The 26,755-nt window shown below is 35.6% G+C and overlaps 3 protein-coding genes across 3 annotated transcripts; 1 reads left to right on the plus strand and 2 right to left on the minus strand.

The window, feature by feature from the left end:
• Nucleotides 1-18,403: 18,403 nt before the first annotated feature.
• On the minus strand, nucleotides 18,404-19,045 carry N7469_005870 (uncharacterized protein; the record flags this gene model as incomplete). Its single annotated transcript, XM_056644790.1, has 1 exon — nucleotides 18,404-19,045. The coding sequence occupies one exon, from the start codon at nucleotides 19,043-19,045 to the stop codon at nucleotides 18,404-18,406; it is 642 nt and encodes a 213-aa protein (XP_056500028.1).
• A 1,444-nt stretch (nucleotides 19,046-20,489) lies between these two features.
• N7469_005871 (uncharacterized protein) lies at nucleotides 20,490-23,568 on the minus strand (the record flags this gene model as incomplete). Its single annotated transcript, XM_056644791.1, has 4 exons — nucleotides 20,490-21,400; nucleotides 21,465-22,052; nucleotides 22,121-22,612; nucleotides 22,665-23,568. Coding segments are annotated over 4 exons (2,895 nt in total), but the record flags the coding sequence as incomplete, so codon positions are not given.
• Nucleotides 23,399-26,755, plus strand: N7469_005872 (glycoside hydrolase family 18 protein; the record flags this gene model as incomplete). Its single annotated transcript, XM_056644792.1, has 5 exons — nucleotides 23,399-25,519; nucleotides 25,580-25,847; nucleotides 25,906-26,159; nucleotides 26,229-26,324; nucleotides 26,390-26,755. Coding segments are annotated over 5 exons (3,105 nt in total), but the record flags the coding sequence as incomplete, so codon positions are not given.

Below are 26,755 nucleotides of genomic sequence, written 5' to 3' on the forward strand. Positions count from 1 at the left end.
ATGACTGTCAGTGGTGTTCCGGACTTAATTAATTGCGGCGGATTAACTATTAGACACGAACTTTACCGGTCTATTGGTAGTGGTGAATTGGTAGTGGTGAATTGGTAGTGGTGAATTGGTAGTGGTGAATTGGTAGTGGTGAATTGGTAGTGGTGAATTGGTAGCGGTGAATTGGTGAATCGTCACTAATCACCGGCCTAAAGATCGCATTTTTGCCAGTTACGCAGGCAGAGATGACTTGAATACTGCGATCTCAGTATACTTTTTGTATATTCTGTTATTATGAGATTAGAATCATGGCTCTTAAAACTAATACTGTCGCCCTTGAACAATATTATGAACAAAAAGATCTGAGCAACTAAATAGTCAGATAATGAGCCTTTTCGCCGTTGAACACCAAAAACATTTAAATACTCTGGGTTAATCAGAAATAAATACAGTTGAGTATAATTGGTGGCGCAGTCATGTTGATAGAAATGTACACACATTTTGACTATCAATCACAATTGAATGACTGTACAGAGTGGGCAAATCCTACCATTTGGCAATTTTCACCAGGGTGCTTAATTCAAGTTGAATACTTGATTCTGGAGAAATCCCGCATTCTACCTTATGTGAACTCCTGCTCATATGTAGTTCAGGGTCTACAAGATGCCCCCTACGAACAGGAAGTTTTCATTTATCTTGTATATACGATCATGTGAGTGATCTTCTCACATAGCGCTGATCTTGAAGAGATTAGTTCTGATAGGTCAAACACGGCTAGTATGAATTACAGTGCCCAGTGTTGATGCCAAAGCACTGCGCTCTGTGTTATACAATATTATTGGCAATAGTACAAAAACTGAAATTAGTAGGGAAGGTAATGGTTTGTGCTCACAGCCAAAATATTTACAGCCAAGATATACACCATTTTGTTTGATAGTTCTAAATAGTTATAACTCGAGTGGCGTTTTCACCTCTCTAGGAGTGTTGCGATTTGTGAATATAGTATAGAGATCAAAATAGTCTGATTTTGCGATGAAGATATAAGGTGCAACCGAAAGTGTTACAGTACTGAAATCAGGGGTATGATTATCTGAAATCTAAGATTAAAGTAGTTGAAGATCTCTCAGATTGCGTAAATAGGCGATTTGTCCCTTTTATTCAATGATATTAAGTATAGTGAGCAGAGAAAATACAAGATACCAAGCAATAAGGATTTCGAGAGTTATTCTGTTAGATATTTGAGATACGGTTCGAAGTCATGTGAAATGAATATATCAGCGCAAATGAGTATTTGCTTGGTCCACTAATTAGATGAATATGATTGTCGGATATTTGTGGTAAGATGAGAGTATTCAATGAGGTTCTATGGGAAGATATATTTAAAACTGAAAGTGACCGATAATCTTATGCAGATCTTGTTTTGCTATATACAAATATTCCTCGCGGATAGCTATAGTCATCACCTGATCGACGGCCCGAGTCTGATCAGGTAATTTTCTATAATAATTACAGATATACTGTAGAATGATTTCTATATTAAGTGGCAGTAATATACTTTATATAATTCTTTTACACAATTTGTTATTTTCTATGTATTCAATTTCGTAAATTTGTAATTTTTGTATCTCTCTACTGCCAAGAATTTCGCTCAACTCTATATTGTTGTTATCCACATTATTGTAACGGTCCGAAAAGATAATGACCGCAATAGGTAAGGTTCACTTATGCATAGTTCTCCTTTATACTTATTTCTGATATCTTGAGGAGTGATCTTGGTATCCCAGTCGTCAACAGCAGATTTCATGGTAGTACATTATATCTTGTACTTCAGCACTGCGATATAGTATTTTCTTTGTTTTTCAAGTGCAGTGATACCAGCAGCCATCTAATAAAGGTATTCTCTATTCAATTGACTTGTCAGAGGATAAACATGCTGGACTTGGTAGGTACCTCGCGGCTGTTTCATCACATAGGACATTTCATAATACCGGGATGGGGGTTAGAGCAGTTCGGGTGGCCTTAAGTTGGCCTGTACTATGATCCAAGTGAACGGAATAAAGCGAATTAGATTATATGGCTATCCCAATTTGAGCGCGGGGAATGGAGTAGACGGAAACCACAGTGTGCTAAGATTATGATAGGATAATAAGTACATATTTGCTTTTCTACCTTATATTCTTTTGTCAATTTTTCTCCCCAAGTGGGATTATACGCCAGCTCATTGGGACGCCGTGCGTGTCCGCAGTCTGGCTTGTGCTCGGGAATCCCGCCAAAAAATCCAACAGCAGGTCCTCATCACTATCACCACATCCCTCACTATCGTCATCATCTTGATCTTGCCTTGAATCCCACTCACATAATATATATATAAGAGAAGACTCGGCTCTGTTAAATGATTACTTTTTAAAATAGACATCATTAACTTAATAGAAGAGGCTCATACTAGACGACCACGATATTTTTAGAGAGATTGGTTCAGAAATACTGTAATACTACAGAAGACTTTTCTGGCATTCTAGATAGATAATATAGTTCATTGATGGAGCATAATTGCTTCAGTCAGACTTGTGGAAAAACTTCACTTTCTTCAGTCTGTAATTAGCAATTGAATACAGATATTGACTGAGCTGTAATTATAGTTCCAAAGTTCAAGTCTTTTTGTTATTTATATTCAAGCGCTTATATCTATAGCAAAATTAGTAGAAAGTATTGTTTGTTTATTTCTTTATTAAAAAGATAAATTGATTTGTCACTTGCTATTGAAAAGTGAGACTGAAAATCTTGTTTATCACACTGGGCACAAAAATAGAGCAAAATCTATTTTCCGCAGAGCTAGCAGCAATAGGATATATATTTATATATATTGAAAATGTGAAGGGCTAAGGCCAGGTTTAATTTCAACAAGGCGTTGCCTGCAAACTGTTATTGTCAAACTTGAAGAAATGTAAATACATGGCCGACGCGATTTGGATACAGTGTAGCTTCGGTGCTATATTGTTCTGTTCCGACAGCATATAGGGTAAAAGGTAAACACAACGACAAGATTATGTGGTACACATGACTCTATATCGGGTTCTGACCTGTTACAGTACCCTCCCTCTCCTATATAGATGTAAACAATCTATTCGACGTAGAATATGCTTCGCTAATCTTCTCGGTAGGGCCTGATTTGTAGCCGAAACGCTACTATGTTTGGCCTCAAATGTATTCAAAGCGTTATACTCGCCCATGTTCTCTAGAGGCTTCTATATAGGCTCTGTGTAGTTCGTCTACTTCACTAATATCCAATGCTTTTTGTGCTTTGTATACGCTTCCAGTATCTTATCCATTTGCCATTCTAATTCGTTATTGATCTCAATCGGAGGGGATCTCGAATCATCAACAATCTGTATAGAAAGCGGATCTGAAGCGGCTGGTCTAACAAGATCGATATAGAATACTGAATATATATTTTCTGGTATATTGAGTTTCACTGTGTGGGAGAATAGAATCTCTAGTATCTTATATTATATATATAGCCAATCCAGTTTCTTATATAGTCTTGCTGAATAAATATTCTTCAGATTTAACTATATTAGATTGTTTTTCTTGTAGATAGATACTGTTTAGTATATTCTATTGATACTGTTCTGCTGCTTCTTCTATGCAAATACTATAGTAGTTTGTGTCTATTCTGTTGTATCTCGAATCCGATTCATCAGTATTTTGTCTGTGAGACCGGGGCCTGTTGTTGTTGGTATATCTTCTTCGATTGTTGCTATAAAATCTATATTGTAGCTATATATAAAGAAAAATAGATTTATCTCTATCAATCTGATATTATAATTGTTGATTGCAATTGTTACTATTGGCAGCAGATCTATTCAATTATTCTGTGTATAGTATATAAATATATACAATATTTGTTCAACTTTCTGATTTATATATTCTATTGATTTATCAGTCTGCAGATAAAAAACAATTGATAGTTGTCTCTGAATCTGTAGTTTCTTGCAGACTATTCTCCAGAATTTGTTTACAAACTGCAGTCTATAATTATTTACTATTGTCTTTGATAGATTGTAGTATATATAGAAATAATATAAAAATACTTTAGCAATTGTATCTGATATAATAAAGTTTATTTCAATAAGAATAATATTCTTTGTAAATCTATCTATAATTATTAGATAGTTTGTCTCAGAATCTTTTTTTACTACTGATAAACTGATAATAAAGTCTATAGAGATTTTGGTCCAGATTTGTTATAGAATCAGTAACAATTTTAATAGTCTATATTTTGTGTTTTGCTATATTGTTGTCTTTCTATATACTATATAGTTCTATACAAATCTTCTTATATTATATATCAATTTAGATCAAAATTATCTTTGTGATAGTATTACAAATATAGTATTCTATTCTAGATATTTAGTAATAACTAAATTATATATTTGTTGTATAATCTATATATATAATATTTCCAAATCAGATATTTATATTCTATTTTGATATTGTAATAATTCTCTCTTGTCAAATCTGTATTTGTCTAGATTAATCTTTGTATCTATTTCAGCTAAAATTTATCTTTGTCTCTATTATAGTGTAGTAGTATATTTCTGATATATTGTATTTTTGTATCTGGCTTTTTTCTATAATTGTTATATTTCGCTATCTTGAAATATACTAATCAATATCTCAAAATCGATTATCTTCAGTTCCAGAGCAGAGAATATCTATACTATTAACTATATTGTTATTTTCAATATATTCTCAAATAGTATACAAAATCTGTATAATATATATTTATTATCTAGATTCTATAACCAATTTTGTTTCTGTTATGACAGAATATCTGACTGAATAATTTGTTTTCTAGAACAGTAATACAATTCGAAATCGAATTCTTTTAGCAGATCAGCTCAATATATTTACTATTTTATTAGCTATTGTTTCTTGTAGAAATATTGAAGATTCTTATAGTCTGTAATAATAGTGAATTGGAATATCATTTTCAATTCTAGTCTTTACTTTTTTAATATTTATATAATTGAAAGCAGTTTCTTGTTGTATATTTTGTAGTTTATCTTTGCTGAAGATAGCTATTGTAAAAGATAGATACAGAATCTTAAAGATCTGTCTTTTTGTATTTGAGAAAATATATTTTTTGTGGTCTATTCTGATATATCTATTTCTACTATTGTTTCTTTGTCAGTTTCGAAATATACTAGAATTAATACTGATATAAACAGATTCTTTAGTTTCTCAAATCTATACTGGCAAGTTTTATTCTATTAAAAGACTGTATTCTTCTTTATTAGAGCAATCAGCAGTTCTGCCAAATCTGCAAACTCTAATATAAATATTCTATAGAAATTGGCGAAGTCAATAAAATTTTGAATTTTCTTTGTTGTGGTAAATATCAACTATAATTTGATGATTTCAATTTTCGCTGAATCAACTGTTATTTCTTCTCTAATATATAGAATATATTCTAGATATTTTATTTTTATTTATTTGAATTCTGATTTTTTGATATTGTATTGCAAACTAGTTTATTGCAGTTTTGTAAATATTTTGTATATTTTCTGTCGGTAATCTGCTAGTGATTTATCGGAGTAGATAATAATATTGTCTATATATACAGATATAAAGATATCTAGATATTTGTATAGTATTTGATTAATATATCTCTAGAAAATTGCCGGAGCTCTGATAAAATCAAAAGATATAATATTTTATTTATAGAGTCTATATTATATTTGAAATATAGTTTTATATTCTTTGTCTAATTGTATTCTAATTTTATAGAATATTGCAATAATATCTAGTTTGGTAAACTATTTTGTTTTTGCTATATTCTGTAATATTGAGATCTGAAAGGGGTGAAGTTGCATATTTTGGTATTGTCCTAGACTAGCAGTATTATATACAGATGCATAAGCATATATCTGTTCGGTCACATACGGATACCCTAACACTAAGATTATTTATACAGCAGCTGTAATCTACCGGAATAGCAGTTCCGGGATCTTATTCTCCCCCATCTGATTCAAAGTATATCCGTATGCTTTATACTGTGGTTATAGCATCTGCGGAATAATAGAATAGCAGTTAGATACAAATTGTCATAATTGTAAACAATCTTTTAAGTATACAAACGAAAATTAACAACAAACAAGTATAGTAGACATATTATAATATATCCGGTCGGCTGTTATTGGTTGGAATAGCTTCAGAATTTTCTAAAGAGATAAACAAATCGGAATAATTCAGGACAACCAGTTTGCATTGTCTGGCAAATTCCATTTGCCACCGGCCAGATCATTCACTGGGAATTTCCGCATTGCGCCATCTGGAAATTTTCTTTTGCTACAAATTGGGTCTGTTTGCTTCCAGGGTCTAGAGTTATATATAGATTCTTTTTGCCTTCTATAGATTTTTTTTTCTTTGTCATTCTCTTTCTTCTTCTTCTGGTGTCTTGGTCGAAAGTTTCTACTTTGTTATTGCTAGCTGGTTTCTTCAAGTTAGATAAGTTTGGCTGCGGCTGTGCGCTTTCGCATTCGCTAATCAATTCGGCAGTCCCTTTTAACCAAGTCTTACTATCCCTTGTCAGGATTTGTATTGCTCCGGATAGAGATTCTTCACTTTCTTAATATTTGTTATCTTTCTCAAGATAGATATATTTATATCCAATCTGTTGTGATAATCTCAACACTAACAGTTTTTGACCAGTTTTTTCTATTCCGAAACAACTGCAGTCTGGCCAGATTCCGGCTCTATAATCAACAATAAGCTTTTATAGATCGATAACTTCTGTTTGCTGTATAGCAGTATTGTCTTCAATCAGTTGTCAATTGACTGAATATAAATATCCGCAATTCTTTATCTGTTGTCTTAGACTAATATCTGATTATAGATATAAATTTGGATGTCTTATACAATTCTATAACTTCCATTTTCTTGATTGAATTGGACTGCAATCTACTGGCTATAGATTTTCTTCGAGTAATCGATTGGCATTCGGATCCAAAGAATTGTAGAGAACCTCAACAATTGTATATAGCTTTTGCACAATATATAGAAATAGTGGCTTCTCCCGGATATATTTGTATATTCTATAGAAATAGTTATAGTCTCTTCGGTAGTTGTATTGCAATAGTGGTAAACAGAGATATATTTTTTGGCGGCTCTTGTTCTAACTGTATATTCAATACCGAATCAACTTATTGCAATTTTCGGGCAAATTCTTTCGATTTTCTATTAATTCAATTTATAGAGATTAATCCAGATTATTCTTTGCTCAGTTTTTTTTCACAGATTTCAATTTAGTATCAACTGGCAGTATAGAAATTCAAGAAAAAAGCTGACAATTGACTGGAATTTTTTTATTCAGATTTTCTGATCTTTTTTTTGACAGATTCAAGAATCTAGTTAAATATAGATTAATTAATTGTTTGCTCTATCTTAATATATATTCTGGAGATAATTATATATTTGGAGACTGAGCAAGTTCAACTGAGAAATTTCTTTGAGAAAAATGGTCAATTGAAATCGGATAAGAATATTGAAATAGAGAAAAAGAATTCTTTCTTTAAGTAATTGTTTTGGTTCTTTTCTATTTGTATTTGCTTCTGTTTTTGTGCTGGTAATATTGTTTGGGATTGTTCTTTATTTGAAAATTTCAAAAATATTTGTGTTTTGCTATTTTCTGTTCTGATTTTCTGATGAAGTTGTCTGTATTTTCTTTTTCTTTGTTTTTTTTTTTCTCTTTTTTTTTTGTCTGATATCAAATATAGTTGTTTATAGTTAGATATAGAATTATTATATAATATTGTCAATAATCTTATATTTCTGCTCGGAAAGGAATATAGTGATAATGCAAATAAGAAAGATATAATAGTGTTATATACTTTTTTCTATTTGTATCTGCTATATTATGATTTTTCTTTCTTTATCTATCTTAATTGTTTATATATTGATTTGTTTATTAGTTTTATTATCAGTTTTATCAGTTCCAGTTTATTCAGATATATTAGCAATGGATAGATACCACAATATTTTTTTTCTGAATGATTTATTGACTTTTTATATTAGAATCTAAATCTAGAACTTCTGTTTCTGTTCAATGCGGTTGTATATATAAATATATCTCTAGCTGTAAGTTTGTCGATGTCTGTCCAGGGATTTGATATTAATTATTTGTCTCTATACAGCCGAGAGCAGTAACAACAATATATTTTTTTTTCTCTCCAAATATTTCTGTATTTCTGTTCAGTTTGCAGCTATATTCTCTGCTAAGGAATATTGTCTATCCGGTCTGTTATCTTTGTCTGTATCCAAAAGTGCTCTTTGCAAGATTTTTTCGATTTTGTATATTCTTGTACAAAAAGAGATATCCAAGTCTGTAGAGAATAGTAGTGAGAGAGAACAATATAAATCTTTTCCGCTCTGTTCATTTATATTTAGCTAATTTATGTGATATAGTCTTGACTGATCTGGATATCAACAACAATTCTATTCTATTCTCAGCAAACACCAAGATAGATTAGAAGATATATATTCAGCCAGTTCTTTGCGATATTGACTAATATACTGGTCCAAAGTCTTGTCCCAGCCCTATTCAGCTCTATACAGTCTATATCCAATATACTGATATTGTAGCTCTGACTGACTATATTTACCGAAAGTATAGTCTCTGCCAAAAAAGTTTTTTATTTCTGCTGTTTTATAGTACTGCTGTCTGGGCTTGTCTTCAAGAAATTGTGCACCAACTATAACTTCCAGGACAACAGCCGCATTTATTTATTCTGTAAATTCTATTTCTCTTTTTACTGTTTCTGATATTGACTATTTATAGATCTTGAGAATAGTGGTCATTCCGATTTTGTTTTGGATATTCTTTGCTGAATAAATCCCGAGTATTCTGTTCTATATAGCTCTGTTTGCATTGATATTCTCTTCAAACTATTTCAACAGAGATTGTTCTCTATTGTCATTTGCTACTATTCTACAGTTATTGTTTCTGTTTGTTCTATTTCAATCGGCTTCAATTCTCAGAAACTGATTCTGTTCTTGAGTTTGTATCTATAGTTGTCTTTTATAAATAATTATTTCAATATCTATCTCTCTGATTGTGGAGACAATTTCTGGAATTTTTGCCATAAATTTTGAGATTATATCTCTAAGATAATTCAGTGATTGAAGCTTGAGAGTGAACAACTATATAATTTTCTGGAGCAGTATAATCAGATTGATCTGTCTGCAAAGAGATCAATCTCTGATGATCCATTCTTCAATTCTTTTATATAAAATTGGAATCTTTATCTTTTTCTGAGGAGTTTCTAGTATTTCCAGAAATATCTATTTTTGTTGTTAGATTTTTGTATTCTATTATTCAATAGTATTTCTTTTCTACAATCAATCGATTATAGTATATAGTTTCTTTTTAGCTGTAGTATTCTATTTTGTAGCTGAGAAAACTATAACAGCAATTGGTTTTTCAAACAGTATATATTTATAGATATCAGTGTTCTGATTATTTTAAATATTTTCTGAGAGAATATTTTCTCTATTCAATATATTTTTATATTCGAGTTTGTCTTTAGTATTATTTCCAGAAGTTCTAGATAGTAATTTGTTCCAGTCTATTTCTATTCGGTTTTTCTCAATAATATATTTTGCGATCGTTTTTTTCTCTATCTGCTTATAATAGATATTGTTGTATCTAAATTTATTTTATTCTGTCCAGATAAATATAGATAAATCCGAATATCAAGATAGTGAATTATCTGTATCAAAGATCTTTCTAATCTTCTCAGAATATTACAAACTGATTTCTGATTGTCTCAACACATTTTGTATCACAGAGAATATCTATAACTGTTCTGGATTTCTCACTTTTGCTTCCAGAAATCTAGATTCATTGATAAGATTTCGCAGTATGCGGTCATTTGGCTTCTCTAAGATATATATTTCAAGTGGATAAGATTCCAGAACTTGATATAGTTTAAATCACTTATATTCAAATTTTTTTCTATTTTTATTCCATATTAATATCTAGATATTTTTTTGGAAACTGGTTTTTGTGACTAGACTGTTATATATACAATTTGTTCTGATAGTATAGTTAAGCAATAGTTTGTTTATCTTGGTTTGTATATCCAACAGAATTCCCAGTTTTTCAATCCAGTCTGCGGTTGAACTGAGTACTATCAAATTATTATTATCTAGTATACAAAGATATATTCTATATACCAGATAGTAAAGACTATATTCTGTATTTATATATTGTCAGATCTGTATAGCAAATATTGCTGTATTCAAATACAAATTCCACAACTTAGTAGATTTGTTCATCAATAGTTTTGTGAGAATATTGCCAATCAAATTATTAAAATTCTCAATCTTTCTATTGATTCATAGATGGAAAAGTATTGTTGTGTGATATTTTATATTCAAATATTTGAGATAATGATCGACAATTTCTGATATAAAATTGGTACCTTGATCTGAAATTAATTTCAGTGATGCTCTGTAATTTATAAACAAATATTTATATAGAAAACAGCCAATAATTTTCTTATCTATTTTTTTTACAGTCTCAGTAATAGGCCAATCAATAATATAGTTGATAGCTATAACAATCTATCTGTTGCTATTTGGTATAATTGATAATTATCTGATAAAGTCTATACTCTATTATTGGAAAGACTGGATATCTGTAGCGACTATATATTGTATTGTTTTCTTTTCAAATGATTTTCGGAAATTCTGTAACACTTGACAAGCCGGATATAATTATATTATTTCTTCAATATCTTGTCTTAGTTGTAGCCACTATATATATAATCAGATAATATTCAATAACTCCGGAAAATCCAAATATCTATACTCTCTGTATAAATAACACAAAAGATCTCTATAGAAGACAGTCTCTAAAAATAAAGCAGAGATTTTATTATTGTGGATAAAGATTAGTTGATAATTTTCTGTTTTAGTATCCGGTTTTGTCTGGAAATTCAAGTTCACAGCAAATTGAGATATTGTCTGGACAGTAAGTTTATCAATTGGTATCTTTTCTGTGAGAAGAAAGAGTTCAGTAGTTGTCAACTAATTTTTCTCGGAGACTTTCAATATAGTTTGTGAAAGATCAGAAATTGTCTATATAGCGATAAGAGAGATATTCTATACTGGTTGGGATTTCAATATATTTACAGAGCTATCTTCGGCAAAATCAGATCTGCGGCTTAATATATCAGAGATTACTATATCCGATCTCTTATAGTATTGGATAATCAGATTGTACTCTTGAAATTCGCAGATCTATTATATCAATTGTTTACTATAAGTTTTGATTGTTTGCAAATATTTTAGTCTTTTGTAATCGGTTACAATAGTGGTTTGAGTGCCGTTTTCGATATATTGATTCTATTTACGCAATGTTTTCTTGATAGTCAGAAGCTTCTTTTTATATATAGAATAATTTAGTTCGGTATTTTGAAACTTTCTTTTGTTGAATACAACTGGATACAGTTGTCTGTCTTTTTTTTTTTGTGACAATACTATTCCAATGGTCTATTCGGATATATCTGTCTCGATGATAAACAGTCTAGAATGATCTATTTGAACAAGAATTGAAGCTTTGACAAACTTCTTTTTCAGAGTGCAGAAAACACTTTTATATACAACTGTCCAATTAACTAAACGGAATTTTTGATATTATAGTATCTTATCAGATTTCTTGAACAAATTATATAATAGCGCGCAAATATATGCGAAATTGCGAATAAAGCAACAATAGTAAGTCGCGAGACCCACGAATTGGCAAATCTTGTATATATTAGTCGGTCTCGGTCACGATTTCACAATATCAATCTTAGTAGAAACAGAATATATCTCTCTATTGTCAATAATATAATTACAGAATTCTAATTTATATATAGCAATTGAATATTTGTATAATTGAGCAATCAGCTGGTTTTCTTGTAGTGTATTCAATACTATTTGTAAATATTCTCAATATTTATTAATATTCTGTAAATAGATAAATATATTATCCAGATATATAATCACAAACTGATCCAAATAGAATTGAAACACTTTATTTATTATTATCTAAAAGATTGCGGAAGTATTGCACAATCTAAATAGCATTGCAAATTATTTATATTTGTTCCAAATAGTATTGAATATAGTTTTAGAGATTGAACTCTGGTCTATACAGATTTGCCAGTATTCTGATATCAGATCAATTTTTGACAGTATTTTGGATATATCTATATAATCCAACAACTTCTGAATCCTTGATAGTGGATATCTGTTCTTTTCAGATAACTGATTAAATATTCAATAGTCAATATATATATATTATGATTTGTCAGATTTGCGAACAAAAATAATCAGAAAATCTCAAGTGCTTGAGAATAGCTGAATTAGATTCTTATAGAGAAAATTCTCAATCTGATACTTTTGTTCGCGAAATTTTTTATCTGACAATAGATATATATTAATATTGACTGGAACAGTATTCTCTGTATCAATTTCATAAGATATAGATTGATTCGAAGAAAGAATAGATAGCAATAATTCTCGAAATATATCCGGATAAGAATATATAATTTTCTGGATATTCGGATCTATATATTGAAGTAATCTATTGCTCACAACTGATCCACTTTCTTTTTTGGCTGTTTGCATAACAAATAGTATAGATTTATATAGTTTTTTTGATAAAGTTTTCACAGTTTGTTTGATATTTATAAAATTGAAGATTAGATTGTCTGACAGAATAGAATTGCAGCTAGAAATAGTATTGATTATATAAGTTCAGCAACAATTTTATAGTTTTATTTTAGAAATCGTCCAATCAATCTAAAAATTCCGATATTTAAGAAAATCTTTTTCCAGTATAAACTGATAATCCGGAAGATCTAGAATCTATATCTTTAAATAATCTCGCTATAATTCAAGAACTATAGATATATATACTGCTGTCTTTATATACAGAATTCGGCTGTCTGGTATACAGACTTGAAATACTGTTTTGAGATATTCGGATATATTATATAGTATTTGCTTCAATATCTTTGAGAAGATAAATATATATAAAATTCTGCTGTCTAACAATATATAAACAATTATAATATCTTTCAGCAGTTCAATTATAGTGCAGTAGAACAGCAATAAATCTTCTATAGTCAACAATAAGATCTGGACTCAGAGCCTAGAAATATATAGATTTAGAGAATTTGATAGATTCGGAATAACTGAAGCTTTTTTTAGACAGCTAGCAAATACTTTGATATTGCTAGATCTTTCTAGTTTTCCGGTTCTTCTCTGGCTATATCTAATTGATTGAGCTATATATCTTGTATTCGATATTCGCGATATATATATCTATGTTTTTTGCAGCGAAAATATACAATATTTATATAAAACTGTTTTGATCGAAGATCTTCTGAGATCACAGATATAGTACTTAGATCTATAAAATTATCATTATCCGCAGTTGATTTTCGATTGATATAATCAGTGACTGTTGCACTGTATTTATAGATAATGAATTGTTCTATAATTCTGTTTAGTATAGTTAGTTGCTTATATTCTTTTTTCTATTTCTATTATAAATTCGCTTTTATATCTATAAGAAGAAATTGAATAAGAATATTCTCTGTAATTATAATATCTTCGCAATCAGCAGCAGTATTTTGTTTGTTGATAGTATATTCTGTGAACAATTGATTATTTCTTTGTGATATCTGGACAAATTTTTTTTACTTCTTGGTCTTCTCCAAATATTTGCCAAATTCTTGTAGAAACTAATATTTGAAATCTTTCTATATAACAATCGGATCTTCAAAGATCAAATCTCTTTATTTCTTGTATACAATCTATATATTGTTAGTGTATTTGATAAGTGCTTTATAGATATATATAATTTTATTCTTGTTTTCTAATATAATTCCCGCAAAATATTCGGTTTCGGTGAAGAACTATTTGCAGTTATATAGAAACTGATATATAGTATTATAAGAGATTGTATTGCTATAATCACAAATGGATTTGATCTTTTTCAACAAAAATTTCTTGATCTTGTTCTGCGTTGATTGATTGAACAGATACAAGATCAGAGACTTCTGTCCTAATCCAATTGCTCTCGCAGTAGCTAGATTTGTATTTTCGATAAACTATACAGACTGCTTTATTATCTAAATATATTCAATTATGTACTCTCCAGAATTATCAAAGAGCGCTCAATAATTTTGGACCATATCGAAAGAGAAAAATAATAAAGCTTGCTCAATATCAGAACTAAGAGAGCAAGAAGTTTGAATATTCTATTGAAACATTACAAGCAAATAATAGTATCTGGCACAAATAATTTCTTGGTTGGATATACAATATTAGACCAAGGCATATTTGAATCCGGTCGGCTGTGTTCTCCTTTTATTTGTTCCCAGATCGATATTGTCTGTTTACTTTCTGATATCGGCGGTAGAGAATCCTGTCTTTTCTCCACTCTTAGTCGGAAGAATGCATTCACAGTGCGTTATCCCGAGCATTCGACCAATTATATCTATTGATATTATTGTCGATCGTCACATTGCTGGTATAGACCGACACAATTGTGTGATTTTTATTCAAAACTTGGAATATTAGATCGGTCCGGTTTTGCAATTGTGTCCATTGTACCTCGATAGCATCATTCTGGCACAATATAAGGATTGACGAGGGGAATAACAACAATATCTGCTTGTGGATTCCCTCGATCAGAATCTCAATATCCTGGTGAGAGATAGGAACGGTCTCTCGCTCGCAATCCGCGGCGATTAGACCCTCCTCGGACTAACCGTAGGAGATTGGTCTCAGTAGGACATGCTACCATATGAGATCTGAGGGGTGAAGTTGCATATTTTGGTATTGTTCTAGACTAGCAGCATTATATACAGATGGATAAGCACGTGCCCGTTCGGTCACATGCGGATGCCCTAACATTAAGGCTATTTGTACGGCAGCCGTAACCTACCGGAATAGCAGTCCCGGGATCTCAATCTCAATAATATATATAATTGTATTTTATTATAATTCTGCAATTTGCCATAAATTCTGAATTTTTCTGAAATATTGTATTTGGAATTAAATATACTATCTTTCTTTATAGTATTTTAAAGCTTAATTATTATTTTTTTTTATATACTAACAGATATAGATACCAATTTTGAAATTCGAAGTAAATCAATCAGCACTATATATTCTCTACTTTCGATTTAGTATCTGCGATAATCATTATCTAGATTTCAAGAAAATAATTATTTTATATCTCTCAAAAAAATAAACAGAGAATTCACAATTTCTGGCCAAAGAGATATTTCTGTTTTTTTCCAAGTCTAATAGTTTGAACAGAAATTCAATCTGTTTTTTCTCTCAATATAAATCAATAGAAAGCAAAAGCTCCTCTTTTATTATAGATTCAGATATATTTATTGATTTTGCTGAATAGATATTTGGATTTTTCAGACTCTCTCAATTACAGATTCTGGCTATCAGAGATTTTTTATACAACAATTAATATAATAGACAGCAAATTTTGATGGCGCAAAGAAATTGCTCACAGAAAGATATAGAAAAGAATTTTAAGCAATTTGGAAAGAGCAGTAGTTGTTCCAATTGAAGTGAAATCTTTGAAATTGTAATTGCTACCAATAAGAATATATAAATAATAATTGAGAAGTCAGATTGGAAATTCTTATTCTTATATCTGAATTATAGTTTATTAGATTCTTTTTTTGAATAGTTTTTCCCAGATAATTTGTTTCAAAATTCTATATTATTCTAGATTGCTAGTTCTGACAAATAATAAGTTTCTTATATTTATTATTATATAGATCAAATTTGTCTTTTTAGCAAAGACTATCTTATATAGTAGTATATAAGAAAACGCAAAAAGAATATAAGTATTTAAATTTTATATCTATAGAACTATAAAATATATCGGAGTAATACAAAATTTGGACTTATTTGAAATAAGTTTGTAATCTAATTATAAATTTTTAAATTTTAATATTTTGCTCCAATTTGGTAAAGAATAACTGATATTGTATAATAGAAAATTTTAAGAGAATACAAATATTATACAATATAATTCCAATAACAGAAAAGTTTTGATTGACTTTTCGCTGTACAAATATAGTAGTAGAATTGAATATTTGAAATCTCACTATATTCTATAGATCCAAAAATAAATCTTTAGTCTGAGCAATAAAAACAACCAATTTAATTAAAGTTGGCGGCAATATTGAATACAAACTATTTAGTATCAAATAGATTTTTGTAATCAGGATCAATAGAACAAATACTTTCTATTTCTATCAAAAAGCTCAAGAAATTGTCTCTATATAAATAAATAGCCAGTTGAATATAATACTTTGCTTTTAGACAGAATAGAATCTTCAAAATAAATCTGTATGTCAGTTTCTGTATTTGTAATAAATTGTCTATCAATAATTCTTTTTGAGATAGAAAAAAGATATATTTATCTACAAATTCTGCAGCAAAATAGTTTGATATACAGAGCCAGAATTCTATTCAGTCAATCTGCTCTTGAATAAGAAATATAGCTATATAGCTGAACAAATCTTTTCTATATATATTATACAATAATGAATCCGGTTCTAACTATAGTAATCTGTGGAGAATATTATATACAGAATAAAATATATATTCCACAACAGTATCATCATAGCCTGAGTCTATATAAGAAAATATATCCAGCAATCCATAAAAATTTTCTGAAGAATCATTGATATCGATATTCCATAAAGGATCTGTATATTTATATATCAGCAGTTGATATTGCTCACATTAGCTCAAAATTATAACAAATTCCAAGAATTATATATAGCGAATGCAAGTCGTAATTTCCGGCAGTGCCAACAGTTTCTGTTGCTAGAGACAAAAAATATCAGAAAAACAGCGCAATTATATGCTGGCATAGTCCGTCATTTAGGGCACCGCTTCAAGTATGAAATCTGAAGATACTATAAATACCCAAATTCCAGGTAGCAATGAAAATAGAAAGAATTTCGTAATTTCGGTTTGGTAGAGTCTTTTTGACGAAAGCTCTTTTCATTGACAATAGTAGATATTGAGCAGTCACTCGCTGCTTTTTATGCCGGAAAACAAAGTCCTATGCGCATTGCGAGAGGTTGGACAAAGCATCAAATTAATAAAAAAAATCAATTTCATAATTGATGTTTGATCGAGAAACTTTTGGTTTCCTTATTCAAATCTAGCCAATTGGGCACTGGCTTCTAGATACCCAATTTCCTGATTGACTAGTGACTATGGCTTGATTTGCGATACTTTCACGTACGTTCTTCAGATTGAATATGCTTACCTCGGCTACTGGTTCCATCGGTATGTATTTTTCCAGCGCTTGGTCGTTCGTTCTTTCTCAGGGATCATTGCCAAGTGTGTATCACAGCTTCGGTCTAGGCTGCTGTATACTACTAGTGGCCTTGAATGGCTACTATCTTTTATCATCGTATCCAACTTTCTGGCCCAATTTTTACGAAACGGGCAACACTACGGAATTGAATCCGTTCATATGATTGAACGTAGTACAGTAATGATGATGATGATGAACGTAGTACAGTATGGATGGATGGATGATTTCATTTACGCTGAACCCTCACGAACGATATGCAGCCTACCACTACTGTATAAATCCGTGTACGTACAAGTTCAGAGTCCTCTTCCTGAAGGAACTTAGAGCCTCGCCGAGGCCTGGTCGTGGCCTAGTTGCCGTTTCGTTATTAAGCTGCCCGCTTGGCGCCCGACTTCGAAACCTTGTGACGTCTCCGCAAAGTCCAACACAGCATCCACTGTCTTGGATCGACGTAGTATAGTAGTTTTCGAAATCAGCTATAACTCGACACTCTTGCAGCTTGATTTGATTGAATGATATTCAGCAGCTCCAGCCCCAGGCCGCTTTCTAGAACAAACATTGTATTTTACAATACGGAGGCGAAACTTCGCTGTCTGTATTTTAAATAACTGCTCTAATAGTCCGGTGGTTGAAACACTTCATTATTACTATAGACACTCTATCTCAGTGCCCTTCCCTTGTTTTCCTGATCAGGCTTTCCTCCGGACCCTCGCCCACTCACCTTGCATCTCATGTCGTATCTGCTCAATCTGTAAAACATTCCATCCAACAGTGTTGTGATATGAGACTGGTGTAGATCAGGAACTAAGCCGAATCATCGCAATAAATCTCGGTTTATACCTCTAAGCTACAACACATGCTTCTGAACTATAACATATGGTAATGCCTCATTTGGCTCATCCTTATAAACAAGTTGTGGAATTCATCAGAGGACCTCGCGAAAAAAGGCACGATTCATATAGTGGATGTAACAGTTTGGATAATCATTTAACGCTTAGAATCCTTCTGTAACTTCTCACAAATTGTAAGAAAAGTAGTCAAAGCCGTGAGGCTAAAATTATCGCCGAAGGGCACTAGAATTTGTAGTGTCCCGCATTTAGTTGAAACAGTCGTAATATCGTGGACTAAGGCAACCACTGTATCTGTCTCTTCATCCACTAGCATCAGCCTAGATTTACGTTTCCAGATGAAGAGTCGGGGACCGCTTGTATTGGACAAATTACCATTTGCCTGTGGTGGGAAATGCGCCAACGTTGTGAATCGGTACTGGATAGAGATTGGTGTATTTTGATGCATATCAGACCACCACGAAATAGATGATTTGCCACTAGGACTTTTTGCATAACCAATGTCATTGAGACTGTTTTTTTCGATGAATTGACAATGGGCCACTGCTCCATTGGGCGCATTAGTCCCACTTTCATAAACAATCAAGCTTGGCTTTGTGGGACTCTGAGGATGCGATTGAGCATGGAATTTCAAGGAGTGATCCCCTGAAAAGATACGGTATTGGTGGTCTGCATAACGAAATATATCCATGATGACCGGCTCGTTGCCCTCCGACAGTGCTGCAGTTATGACAGGGTCTTGGGCCCGATATTCAGGCGGAGAATCGATGTGAATATCCATGTCAAGTGAAATGGTGTCTTAGGTTTGGCTCTGGTCCCTAATTCTGATGAAACTCAGCGCTTAGCCTTCTTGAGGAGAAATACAAGATGAATAGTGTAAATAAGTGATGACGCACTCTAGGGTGGTTTGACTTTGGCTTTCGCGATGGCTGTACGCTATTACCAATACAAGGCTAATCGTGGAGAGGAGAACTTGGCTGGTCGATTGGCCGCCATCGCCATTTGCAGTTCCAATGACACGTACGCCCGCCTATTTGGCCCATTTATATATGTCCAATACATTGAACGCCAGAAATAAATGATGAGTAGGCTCGGGAATCATCCCTGTGCCCGAACCTCCTTCATATTTGTTTCAGTAACTGTTTTCACCTGCCAGGGCATTACGTATGTAGTGATCTTAATAGCTAATTTTGACCGCAGCTCTAACCGGCCAGATCCAAAAGATCAAGAAAAGTTTGAGCTCTCGCTGAATCCCATTGAACAGACATTTCCAGCTCGCTCTGCACAAATAGGTCATGCAAGGCATGTCAGGTGCAAAGAAAAAAGGCCGGAGGCCTACAAGCCAGAATGCGAACCTGATCCGCTTTGTCAACCTGACCCTTTCTTCGCAATTATGTAAAAATCAGGACTTGTTGGGTAGCTTATGTATTGGGATCTGCATTTCTATACAAGCCAGACTCCACGTATCACCAGCATTTTATAGCGCTTAGAATTGGAATAGCGCTTGCTCAGATACCGATTTCATAATGCGTCTTTGTTGCCCATATGTCACCTGTGTTTTCTTTGCACCTTACCTGATGATTACCAACAGTATCTAATTTAATACTTGTTTCTTGTACTAGTAGTTTCGGGGTATAGCTGGGGTGGGCTACTTATAGCAGATAGTATTATCCTCTTGTCCAGCTTCTTTTGTATTTCTTTAGAGAACTTCTTGAAAATTATATATCGACTAACAAGGTAAAAAGATATATTTTAGAATAGCAGACTGGACTAGTGCCCTCGGATTTTCATTCATCAACTACTATTATTGTATATATTAGGAGAGAGCATCACATCGCAGCGGGTATTCTAACCCGCTCTCACGCCGTTCTCACCTCTCTCACCCCAGTCTCCAGAATCCTCACCCATATCACCCGCGCTCACCCTAACATAAAACTTGACGCTATTTTAAGATCCAGGGCTCTTTGACTACTGGCAGCTTTTAGTATGTACCAGATACAGCTAGGAAGGGGAATATAGAGCCCAGAAAGGGCCAGTTCATTGATAGCCATCGCTGAACGGTCAAACAATTACTAAGCCACCTGGACTTTTAAGATATGAAAAGTGCTCTGGTGATTGCTGGAGATGATAGCTGCTAATAGTGATCATTTTGAACTTGTATATTGTACCTAAGTATATCAACATCTTCGACGAATCTATCATGTTTCAAAATCAAGCTCTGCCCCTTATAACTCATCATCCTCCCCATCAAAGTGAAAATCCCATCCATATGTAGGTCCTGCACAGTATGCGGTCCCAACAAGCAACTTAGAGTTGCAACTCTCTGCACTCAACGATGGATTGACCTCCAGGAATAGACTCCAAGGTATCGATTCCTGAACACAAATTGTCGTACAAGTCTCTTGAAGCTGTTTGTTCGTAACAACGTGCCACTTACCACACCGCAGAGTTGTTCCATTAGCAACGGGTACATTGTCGGGCGGAGGAATTTCTGGAATGGTGTAGCCATCGCTGTAGTCCGGCGTCGTGGTGTCTGTATCTGGAGCGTCTCCCGTTGAATTTCCAGCCTGCGGACCGAGACAAATGACATGCCCGTAAGCCACATCACTGTTCATATGCAGGTTTGTACACTGGTTGTTAAGCCACGGATTGTACTTCTTTAGAGTAAGACCATCTTGGTACCCGACATTCTGCGCTATTTCAATGGAGCTGCAGGTGTCGTTTGACTGGAGATTATAGATATGGCTGCACTGGAATGGGATGCAAAGTTTTGTTCCCGAGGGAATATTGTTGCAGTTCTTCAAATTGACGTTGCCCATGAACAGAGCAGCAGACGCAACTTGGTGAGCCCGAGAAATTGAGTCGCAGGTGTCTCCTTTCACGGATATATAAGTCACATCAGAGGGACAGAATTCCGTGGTGGGCTCATAGGGATCAATGGTAGGTGTCAAAGGATCCGGGATATTAGTAGGCACATTGAGTCCGCACATGGAGTTGATATTTTCCAGTTGCAATTTCCAGGTTTCACTGTAGTAGGAGTATGGAGTGGATTGCATCTTTTTGTAACGGTCCACTCTACAGAACGAACAAAGCTCATCAGTTGATTCGTCCCAGGAAGTTTGTTTGTTCAAGACATCTAATATCCGAGTAATTGAAGTTAGCAGCTTTCCGCAAAAAATGGATATAGCCACCCAACTTACCACCGCAATATTTCCCAGTAGCAGGATCTTGAACACAAGTTTGATTCCATGATGCCCAGAGCCTACCTCCCCTAGAATTAAAGGGGAAGGAGGTCTGATTTACACCTGCGCAGTTTTCGGTGACATGGCTGAACCATGACTTGATAGAGACTTCGCATTCAGCGGAGCACACCTGCTTACTGAGTGTATCATTCTCAAACCCACCTTGCCAATTAGCAACTTGGAACCCTTGAATCTTATCAGGACAGTCAACCACCTGCGTGAGCGCATATTGGCAAGATGATGGAAGCGTGTTCAGGAAATTCCCATCATACTGATCCTCATACAAGTAGAATCCGGTGAAGTTTCTCCTGCCGATGACACTTTCCTCCGCGCGGAACCAGCCAAGCAACGACGAGGTATATCCGTTTCTCGAATCTTTGGACCAAATCGCTGTTTCACCAAGAGGGCTGATGGATTGAACAATTGCTTTTGTCACAATATTAACCAGCCAGATTCCACTACTTTGCTCAACATAGAAAGCCTTTTCTTGACAGTTGTTTGTTTTCAAGCAGTCCTGGGAGTATGACCGGAACCAACTGTAGATTCCTGGAAAGAGAGGGCAAAGATGTCAGTCGATGATTTTGAAGTTGTTTGCAGATGGATCAAAAGCATACCTGCCCCCAGAATGGATATAGATTCCGAGTCCACTATTCTCACTGCCCAGGAGGATGTGCATGTTTCACAATCAACATCCACGGGATCATTCGGGAATCTTCCAAGGGTGAAAGGCTCCGGCATTGGAGGACTAGGCTGGAAATAAGGAGACTCTGTTTGAATCATCCCCATAACCAAGTCCTTAGCTCCAGATATCTGATACTGATATAACACACTATGCTCAGACGCTGTACCATACATCCACGTGGGACCTTGGCTCTCCACGAGAATACCTCGCGCCACGTAGACGTCAACTTGATCCTGCGACTTTATGTCCATATCGTGATCTGCGACCCATGCCCAAATATTCTCCATATAGGCCGAAGCCTGTTTGGTAATGCGAAGCATGAGTGACCCAGCAACACAGTCTTTGTGAAGCGACGAAGCCTTCTTAGGGCACTTATTTGCTTGAAGCTGGGATCCGATAGCGCCACCAACCCGGAAATGGGAATCTTTTTTATTGTTAGCAGATGTTTTGTGACATGTGGGATAGTTAGTACGTACCCCAAAGTCCGGCGGAACCTTGACTGGATTCATGAACATTCCATTCCATAAGAACAGCCCCAGCTGTAGGCCCAGATGTAGTGAACATCATATTCTGAATCTCAAGAACTCCAATATCCCCCTCGTTTCCAACCTGAACAGCCACATGGGGACTCTCCATGTTCTCAAATTTGATACCCATTGCCATTATTTGCGGCCAGGCTTGACCAATGATTCGGGATCCGAGAGGTACATGAACAGTATCCTTGATCACATAAACACCATACGGAATATGAACAATCGCAGACATATTCGCTGCATATGACAGAACGCTGTTCAAAGCCGCCGTGTCATCTGTGACACCGTCGCCCTTTGCACCGTAGGCCTTCACATCAAATACCTGCCCACCACCAAGATCGTAATACTGCGGACGGCGCCTAGTGAAGAAATTGAAGGTTCCATCAACATAGGACTTGCTGCCCGTTAATGACCTCTTGCGATTAAGAGATGGCAGTTGAGTCTGCTGCGCAAAGTGCATCCCACTATTGTCGGCGTAGAGGCCAAAGCCCCAAGTGTCGAGCATGACTTCATCCCCGCCGGCTAGGAGAGGCTCGGTGCGAGTGTCTGCCACAATTGCCTTCTGGACATTGAAAAACCCCACATTTTGTAGAAGGACCGCTGTAGAGTTGTCTTGGTATGAGGATGTGAGGATTCCGGTCGCGGTGTTGGCTATGATAGCATCAACTGCCTTAAAGACATATGATCCCAACGTGCAAATTCTCATCGCATTAGGTGGCTGGACCTTCAATGATCCCGGGTCTACGGCTACTGTCTTCTCCGACCTTGCAGCATCTGAAACAAAGCAGAAGAAGTTCTTCGACTCTTTGACCAATTTCTTATCAGTCCATGATTTTGACGGAGTTGATCTGGACTGGGAATATCCCGAAGCAACCGACCGAAGCGGAAAGCCCGAAGACTACAAAAACTTTCCGACTTTTATGAAAAACCTGAAGAATGCCTTGGATGGAGCAGCAGGGCGAAATACCCTTTCAATCACTCTCCCTGCATCATATTGGTATCTTCAACATTTTGACTTGAAAAACCTTGCAAAACATGTCTCGTTCTTCAACATCATGTCCTATGACATGCACGGTACTTGGGACGAAGGAAATACATGGACAGGTTCATTCCTCAATGCGCATACCAATCTTACAGAGATCAAACAAGGGATGGATCTTCTTTGGCGCAATGATGTGAAACCTGATCAGGTGGTGATGGGTCTCGCATTTTATGGCCGTACTTACACAACAATTGGGGGGTGCGTCGAGCCTGGATGCGAATATGCATCTGGAGGTCTTGCCGGAAAATGCAGCCATGAAACCGGTATCTTACTCAACAACGAGATCATGGACATCATCAACGAGAGGAAACTAAAGCCTAAACTGTATAAGGAGGCAACGGTCAAGGTCGTCACTTGGGATGACCAGTGGGTTTCTATGGACGATAAAGATACCCTGGGCCTGAAGGCAGATTTTGCTCGTGAGCAATGTCTCGGTGGCATAATGGTCTGGGCTATCAGCCACGACACGCCCACGGCTGACTTCTCTCGGGATTTGGCAAAGGTTTCGAACAGACAAGTATCTATGCAATTCGACAAGATCGATAATGACACCGTGATTGAGCGGACCGATCATAGCCAATGTCGCTGGACAGATTGTGCACAACCCTGTCCGGCTGGGTGGTCAATTATCACGCGAGCAGATAAATGGAAGAAATACGACAGTGAGCCAATGATGGACTCCACTTTTTGCGGCGGTCTTGGCTACTCGTCGTTCTGTTGTCCACCAACATCTCCACTGCCAAAATGTGGCTGGTATGGTTATAATAAGGGCAAATGCAAAGCTGGATGCGAAGATGGAATGCTTGAGATTGGTTCAATCACAGAGGGATGTGATTTTTCTCTGCCTCAGCAGTATCAGTCGGCTTGCTGCTCTCCCACGGACGATGATGGAAATGAATTGCCCAGCATGGCTCTGTATAACACTTGCGAATGGTCTGAGTGGCCTACCTGCGCATCTGGAACGTGCTCCGGTGCAAAGGACACCGTACTGGTCAATTCAGCATGGGGCACTGGAGCCTCCGTGTGCTACAATGGGGGCCGCGACTACTGCTGTGATACTTCGAAAAAGAACAAGAAGTTTGAAAACTGCGACTGGCACGATGGCAGTGACCTGGTCCATCCAGTCACCGACAACCGTTGCTGGAACGGCTGTCCCGATGGTCAGATGCGAGTAGCGTCGAGCAGCTCTGGTAGATGTCTCAGTAGTGGAGCGAGCTCATACTGCTGTGATGGTACCGACTACACGGAGACAGAGCATCTATCGGATGATTTGCAAAAGTTCGAAGATGAGCTTAGCAATTGGCTTACGAATGCCGTATGTGAGCTTCATCTGAAAAAGCGAAGTGGCGGTCTCGAAAAGCGTGAAGATCTTTGTGAGATTGTCGCAAAGCATTCTCTGGTTGTCAAGCTAGCTGCGATCTTTGCTGGCTACTTGAATTTGAGCGGTCGAACAAGCCACTATAATCACCTTGTCAACATCTGGAATATGGTCTCTAACCCGTTTGAACATCTCAGTACCAAGTTCATGCTTCCATGGATAACATCCAATAATACGTATCCGGAATTCTATCAACAGGGCTACGAGGATACTGCAAGGCGCATCTTGCAACTCCCTCAAGGTTATAATAATATGATTGCGGATTCCAAAGACACCATCTTCTGCACATTGGATCTGTGTGAATACGGAGATGGTATGTGTGATCAGGACGAGAGCGATTTAGATCTCAAACGCCGTCAGGACATCTGGACGGAAAAGGTGTGCAACGAATGACTCCCTCAATCTCTTCACTGTGCTAACATGTATCCCATTTGCCAGAATAACGTGCTTAAGCTTTTGGGGAAACGAGCCAAAGCAAAGCAGGAATCAGCTGATTGCGAAGATAAAGATGGTAGCGTAAAGAAGATAAAGTACACTCGATTCGCATATCCTGGATCAAGTGAGTGGCCCGCGACATCTGTTCAAGTTCGAGAGGCCGTTGGTCTGGTAAACTCGGAGAGTTGCACGAATACCGAAGTCGAGGAAAGGGAAGCTACCACGGAGGATCGCGCTCCTGGACCGGGAAATAGCAGTCCAGAAGTCAATAGTAAGTGCTCAAGGGAAGACTGCAAGGAAAATCTGATACTGATCAAGCTATCTCATAGCGGAGCATCTCATTGAAATTAAGTTGATGGGTATTTTTATGCAATGGGCTGTTGCAGAGGGAAATTGTGGTATTGACTGCAATTTCTTCCTTGATTTCTTCACTCAGGATGTCATTGAAAACGCACCTCGGACACCAGGAAGCAGCCAAAATCTCAAGAAGCCAGTTGATCGTGTGATGGAACAATTTGGAAGCAAATCAAATAAGGAAGTATTCCGGTTGCTTAAACAAAGTATCAATGCGATCAAAGGTGATGTAAGTGTGACTTCTTTCCATCAAATCCAAACTGATCATCATGAAATATTAACATACACTTCCCTTTAGCTTTGCAATTTGAACGATGCTCCAGGACGCCGAGGCTCCTGGCCAGAGCTGGTTCAGGATGATAACCCGCGTCAGGCATTAACTGTAATCCGAGAGGTATGTGGCAACAGGGCATCATCTAACGACAACCGAGGACTACCTCACTGACTACCACTCGCTAGACAATTTCGGTTTATAATTATCAAAATATGCCCAAAGTTTTGAAACGCTTCAAAATGGTCAATGATGGAATTCGTACCGAGCTGAGCCGCGCTTCAAAGGCTTACAAAGACCAGAAAGGAAAGGATATTGACCTCGCAGACTGTTGGGACCGCTTTTTCAAATCCAGGAAAAATCAAATGGTAGCTACAGGCCACGTTTTTGTCAATGAGGCGATTGAGCAAATGCACACTAGATGGACCCAAGATCCAGGGGCCAGTGTTGAGTGGAATGACCGGGCTCGTGCGGTCCGCGATGCTCTTACAGAGCTGGAGAGCCACGTCGGGGAGATTTACATGGATGATCTCGAGCTTCAAGACCTCAATTAG

The sequence above is a fragment of the Penicillium citrinum genome, assembly GCF_028827155.1.
Source record: "Penicillium citrinum strain IBT 23319 chromosome Unknown utg000005l:1.0-1900146.0:1.0-1900348.0, whole genome shotgun sequence".
NCBI classification, from domain to species: Eukaryota; Fungi; Ascomycota; class Eurotiomycetes; order Eurotiales; family Aspergillaceae; genus Penicillium; species Penicillium citrinum.